Source organism: Meleagris gallopavo, chromosome 29 (genome assembly GCF_000146605.3).
Source record: "Meleagris gallopavo isolate NT-WF06-2002-E0010 breed Aviagen turkey brand Nicholas breeding stock chromosome 29, Turkey_5.1, whole genome shotgun sequence".
Lineage (NCBI taxonomy): Eukaryota > Metazoa > Chordata > Aves > Galliformes > Phasianidae > Meleagris > Meleagris gallopavo.
The window spans coordinates 3,499,162-3,505,299 of NC_015039.2; the positions used below are offsets into that span (position 1 = coordinate 3,499,162).

The 6,138-nt window shown below is 56.9% G+C and overlaps 2 protein-coding genes across 2 annotated transcripts in view; one reads left to right on the forward strand and one right to left on the reverse strand.

Moving 5' to 3' along the window:
• Positions 1-186: 186 nt before the first annotated feature.
• SOCS7 (suppressor of cytokine signaling 7) lies at positions 187-5,789 on the forward strand (the record flags this gene model as incomplete). The annotated part of the gene is given in 8 exon segments (XM_010724609.3): positions 187-242; positions 1,559-1,623; positions 2,584-2,688; positions 3,145-3,209; positions 3,211-3,247; positions 3,584-3,714; positions 4,414-4,582; positions 5,551-5,789. Coding segments are annotated over 8 exon segments (852 nt in total), but the record flags the coding sequence as incomplete, so codon positions are not given.
• A 232-nt stretch (positions 5,790-6,021) lies between these two features.
• LOC104914610 (probable G-protein coupled receptor 158) overlaps positions 6,022-6,138 on the reverse strand; it is a 1,222-nt gene continuing 1,105 nt past the window's right edge. The window contains exon 3 of the mRNA XM_010724622.2: positions 6,022-6,081. Within this exon, the coding sequence (XP_010722924.2) occupies positions 6,022-6,081 (60 nt within the window). The remainder of the gene's footprint in view (positions 6,082-6,138) is intronic.

The following is a 6,138-nucleotide window of genomic DNA, read 5'->3' on the forward strand; positions in this document are numbered from 1 at the left end:
GGGCCGTGGAGCCCCGGGGCCGAACCCGGAGAGCGGCTTTTGGGGGGATGTGCGGGGGTCTGTGCGCCTTCCTGCGGCATAGAGGGGTTCCCTGGGGATGCTGGAGGTGCTGATCTCGCAGCTGTGCGCGGTGCTGCTGGGCTCGGTGGCTTCAGCGAAATGCAGTGCTCCATCCCTGCAGGTTGATGGGACCCTGGGCAGCCTTTGGGGAGCACCCAGACTGTGGTGTGGCTCGGAACTGGGTAGGCTGTAAGGTTCCCTCCAACCTCATCCCTTTAGGGTTTGGGTTCTGAGCTGCTCCTCTCCAGCTCTGTCTTCCGTGGCCACTGTGTCCCCCTGGCGTGGGGCTGCCAAGCTGTCGTGCAGGGGCACAGCCAGCAGTCACTGCCTGGCACTGCCGACAGCTGGCCCTTATCCCTTGCATCACAGAGGGCACGTGGTTTGGCTCAGCAGTGCATGGGGACCATGCGAGTCCTCCCACGTTGCCCCATCCCAGCAGCAGCACATCGGGGTGTCTGTAATGATAACCTCTGGTCTGTGGGACCTTGCAGTGCTGAGATCAGGGGGCACAAAAGCAGCAGCTCCATCACAGCCATGGAGCTGCTGTGCTTTTCTCCGGTCAGCACAGTGCTGCTGTTCTACCAAAGGTTACTTCAAGGTGCTTGATGCAGCAGCTGTTGTGGTTCAGGGCCTCAGAAAAGGCAGAGCTTTCCAGGATTGCCCTCCTGCCCAAGAGCTCAGAGCTGCTGCAGTGCTGCTCCTCGTGCTGCATTGTAAGGCTTCTCTCTGAAAGCTGCATCCGTGGGGCTGCTCTTCTTGCATCTGCAGCCCAGGGCTCGGGGTTGGTGCGGGTTTGGCAGTGGTTCTGTGGTCGGCTCACCAGTCCAGGCTTCTGAGTTGGAGGGCTGAGCTGACCTTGTTTGGTACCTCATCTCTGTGTGATGGCGACGTGGGAAGGCTGTGGTAGTGCTGCGTGGCTCTGGTTGGTGAGGGCAGCTCTCATCCTGCTGCAGGTGTTGGTCTGAAGTCTGTTTTTTGAGGAGCGTATGGCTGATAACCAATGAATCATCCTCCTTTGGGAGTTGGGGAGGAGCTGAACCCCCAAGCAGGCATGAGAGACCTGAAAAGGAAGCAGTTTGATGAGGTTTTATGTATTGAGATGAGTTCCCTCAGCTCCAGGTTCAGCAAAGTGCTCCCAAGATGCCTGTGATCATGCAGTGTGTTTGAGGCACATGGCAGTGTTGGGTTTAGAGCAGCAGCGCTGCCTGTTGTGAAACAGCTTCTTGGCTCCAGCAACCACACTTGCTTGGGGTTTTCTTTCCTAAGACTTGATTAATCACCTTGCCAGAGATTTGCTTAGCAGCAGGACGGAGCCCCGGCCTTGCTGGTTGGCTGTCCTACTTAAACCAGAGCTCTGCTCCAGGGGTTGGATCAGCACACGGTGCTGTCTGCAGGCTGGGTACCTCGTGCTGAGGGCTCTCCCAGCTCAAAAACAAGATCAAATGAAGACCATTCATGATTTCCAACCCCCACCCCCATTATTTTGTATTTCCAACAGGAAACACAGACTGACAAGAACTCAAAGTGCCTTTTCCCCGGTTGTTTTCAGCCCCCTCTTCACAGGTAAGGATTTGGAGGGGTTGCACTCTGGTCTTCTGGAGGGCAACGTGTGCTGAGTGCTGCAGGATTTGCTCCCTGCAAGGTTCAGGCAGATTCCTGGGTGCCACGTGTGTTCATTGAGCATCGGGGCTGCTCAAAGCCAGGGCTGCTCCTTCTCTATCAGCTGTTGCTGGGGGAAGATGGGGAGCATAGGATCTGTAGTTTCTGCACCTGCTGGCACCTCAGCACCTCTCAGCTTCGTTTGAAGCAGCCCAGCGTACCTGGACACTGTTGGCAGGGTGTGGAAATGAAAGAGCATCTGCATGCACACGTGTGCATCCACACCCACAGAGCCTTGGGGGAAAGCACCTCGGGTAAGGACTGCACCTAAATACCCCTCTAATGATCCTGATTAATGGGCAGAGAGCTTTCACAGGCAGGAGGAAGCTGAGTCAGTGTTGTCCTATGCTGATGCAGGTTGCAGGAGGTTGGGGAGCTGCTGCTGGAGCACGTCTGGGGGGGGGGTTGAAGTGGTCCCTGAGGCCGTGGGTGCACAGGTCTCGGTGCTGGTGGTGGCTGGCAGCTGGTTGGGCTGAATTCTGACCAATGCCTCTGTTGTGGCAGCAGCACTTTGGTTGCTGGCAGTGCTTCTTTATCGGTGCAGCGCTGAGCTTTAAATGGGGTTTGATGGCTTCGTTTTTTCTCCCACGATTTCAGAGTAAGCTCAAGCTTTCTCACTTTACCTTGGTCACCTTCATATCGTTATTTTCCCCAGGCACTGTCCTGGCTTCAGAACCTTTAGGCTCTATCCCACTCCCTTGTGAACGTTAGGAGTTGATACCATCATGGCCCGTAGGCTGAGATGTACTTCTCTTAAACCACCCGAGACATCTGCGTGCCAAACCCGACCAGAGCTGACGGGATCCCTTCCCCTGCCTCTCTGCCTCCCCTCGTGCTCACAGTTTTACCTCTGCCATCCTCCAGGTGAAACGGTGTCTCTGGTGGACGTGGACATCTCTCAGAGAGGACTGAGCTCCCCTCACCCTCCGACTCCGCCGCCGCCTCCGCGCCGAAGCCTCAGCCTGCTGGGTATGCGGTCTGTTTGGGTGCAGGGCTCTCTTTGCTGCCCCACAGTGTTTCTTGCTGTTCCTCCGTAGCATCAGCGTTTTCTGCAGGTCCCCGCTGTGCTTCATACTTTGGGGAGGTGATGCCAGGAGCCCAGCGTGGCTGCTGAGCATCTCTGTGCTCAGGACGGCAGCCCCACTGAGCACATGTGCGGGGAGGCAGAACCTTCTATAAACACCTGCCTTGTGCTGCAGGCTGCGTGCATGGAGGCAGCCAGGCTGCAAAACTAACTCCTTTGCTTTAAGGGTGTGTGAGTGCAGGCTGCTGGGCTGCTCTCAGAAGCTGGTGGGGCATCACAGGCTCCGTCTCCTGCTCCCCCTGCAGTGCTCAGTGCCAGTTTGCTCGTTCCACGTTGCCAGCAGCGCTGAGCTTGCTTGCTTTCCTTTCATCTGAATGCCTCTTGCCTCTGTTCTCTCCTAGATGATATCAGTGGGACGCTGCCTACATCTGTCCTAGTGGGTCCGATGGGGTCTTCCCTGCAGTCTTTTCCCTCTGCCTCCGCCTCCTCCGCCCCACGCCCCAGGTCAGAGCAGCTCTAGGGCTTCCTTTGCACTTCCCCCTTGGGTTTCCAGTTTCCTGCCCTAAAGGACCCGAAGGGCTTTAATTGCCCCTTTGTGTTGGGATGGGTTAATTCCTTCCTTTGGTGCTTTTCCCTTCCCTCTGAGCAAGCACAACAAACAGGTGAAGGTGCTGAGTCACCTTGGAAGAGCTTTTTGACACCTCCCAGTGCCCTTCGTGAGGATGCTGTCCTCCTGTCTGTCAGTCCTGCTTCTTCCTCTGCCTGCTGCACTGGGAGCTGAGCACTCTGGGGCCCGAGCAGCTCAGCACTGACTGCACTGTGCTGTCCCTCCCTCTGCAGATGCCTTCCCCCGGATCGTTCCCCTCCGACCGACAGAACCAGCACCCAGCCAGCCCACCCCACACCTCCAGTGCCCGCTGTACCGCCCGGACTCCAGCAGCTTTGCAGCCAGCTTGCGAGAGCTGGAGAAGGTGATATCTGCGTGGGGAGATGTGGGGAGGGAAGGGCAGTGGGGCAGGGCTCTGTGTTTTGAATCGTGTTGTAAGCGGGTGGAATGATTTGGGTTGGAAGAGTTCGACCCCTGCCCAGAGCCCCATCTGGGTATATGGGCGCCTGCAGGGCTGGGGCGCACAGCTCTCTGGGCAGCCCATGCCAGAGCCTCACCACCCCTCTGAGTCTTGAATTTCCATCTCACATTTGGCCTAAGTCTCCCCTCTTTTACTTTGAAGCCATTCCCCCTTGTCCTGTCACTGGCAGTCTGTGAGAAGTCGCTCTCCCTCCTGTTTATAAGCTCTCTGGGAGGTGAGTTTTCCCCAGAGCCTTTCCAACAAGCCCAACTCCCTCAGCCTTTCCTCAAAAGGAGAGATGCTCCAGCCCTCTGGGAGCTGCTTTTGGAGCTGGCTGGGGGCACAAAGTTGAGGCAGGACCAGAAAACACCCCCAGTGAGGTCCTGGGCAAGTCAAGGAATGCATCACGAGTTCTTTCCCCGCTTCTGGGGGGTAGATGCAATGGTGCTTTCTCATCCAGGAGCGATGGGTCCACGCTTGGGATGAATACGAGCAGGAAATTAAATTTTGGTATAAAAGTGAATTAAGGAGAGTGAATATTGGCTGTGCCTTCAGTGCTTCCTCACTGGCAGTCTGCTGACGTGGTGTGTCTCATTCCTGCAGTGCGGGTGGTACTGGGGACCCATGAACTGGGAGGATGCAGAGATGAAGCTGAAAGGGAAACCAGATGGATCCTTTCTGGTGCGGGACAGTTCTGACCCCCGTTACATCCTGAGCCTCAGCTTCCGATCGCAGGGCATCACCCACCATACCAGGATGGAGCACTACAGAGGTGAGGGCTGCGGGTGGCTCTGGGATGCTCTGAGCTCAAGGGGCCAAAGCAGTGCCCTTCCCTTTGCTCCAGCTGCGTCCCCGGAGCACAGTTGGTGGCTTCAGCCCTGCGCTCTGCCTGCTGCGATGGCCTCGTGCTGAGTGTGCTGCAGCAGAGTGGGAAACTGCAGAGCTGAGCACTCTGCTGACCCAATGAAGATGATAAATGGTGGGGGCTGAGGGAATGGTAAATAGATAACTGCTCGACCTTCAGGTTCCAGGCAGATGTGAGCAAGAAATTGGGATTCTTGTCTTTTTTTTTTTTTTTAATAGGAGAGCTGAGCAGGCAGCCCAGGGAGGCTGCTGGTGTTTGTGCAGTAACCTGCTGGGATTGCCCTTAGCATCTGCTTGCCAGGGTGGTGATCCTTCAGACCCTTCAGATCAGAGCTCGCTGGCTCCCAGTGCTCGGTGGGCTCTCCTGTTCCTACAGTGCTCCGTCTGGGGGTCTTCCCCAGTGAAGCAGGACGGAGCTGTGCAGAGAGAAGCACATTTTGGATGCTGTGAGCTCAGTGCAGCCCTTCTGCTGGCTGTGGGCTGTGAGTGCAGCGCTGCCTCCTCCAGATGCTGCAAAGCCAGGGATGTTTTTGCTCATCCACGACACCACTGGGCAGGAATAGGATGTTGAAGAGCTATGGTTTGGCTGCAGCTCCGTAGCACGAGTGCTGCTCCCTGGTGCAAGAAGCAGGCAGTGCCTGCTTGCATGCAAGACAACGGTCTGGCCAGAGGCTTCAGCCTATGTAGGGATCTGCATGCAGCTAGGGGGCCTGCTTTCCTGCTCTGCAGTCTCATTGCTTGCCATTCAAGCTTAACGTGCCCCATGTGAGGCTGCAGAGCTGGCTGGGAGCTGCCACCCACCCTATGGGTGAGCGTGTGGATCTCCTGCAGCCAGCAGCTTCCTGGTGGTGTGAGACTCCTCTGTGCTGTTGGCAGGGACCTTCAGCCTGTGGTGCCATCCCAAGTTTGAAGACCGCTGCCAATCTGTGGTGGAGTTCATCAAGAGAGCCATCATGCACTCCAAAAACGGGAAGTTTCTGTACTTCCTCCGATCCAGGGTCCCAGGTGAGCATCCCACCAGGACCGAGGGGCAGCTCCTGCTGTGGGTACAGACAGCTGTGGGTACAGACAGCAGTGTGCCAGGAGCATCCTGTGCTTGAGACAGAGAGCAGAGCTGGGAGAGAGGCTGGGAGGCATCTTAGGATCTGTTCCCTTGAGAACTGGGCTTTGTGGGCACCCCAGAGCTCTGGGCACATCCCTTAGCAGAAAGGATTTGCTCTGAGAGCCACCCTTGGGTGTAATGCTCCATGCTGCTGCCAGACCTTCCCTGGGGGGGGTGGTGCTGAGCTCTGCAGCTCCCTGTTGAGCCCATGATTGTGGTGCTGCTGCTCGAGGAGGGGATATTCCCTATATTCCCTGTGCTGTGTCCCTGCTGTGCTGGCTGAGCTCCCAGAGGCAGATTCCTTTCTGGTAGGAGAGTCAGAAGAGGGGGTGTGTGTGGGGGGGGGGGAATCCAGCCTTCAA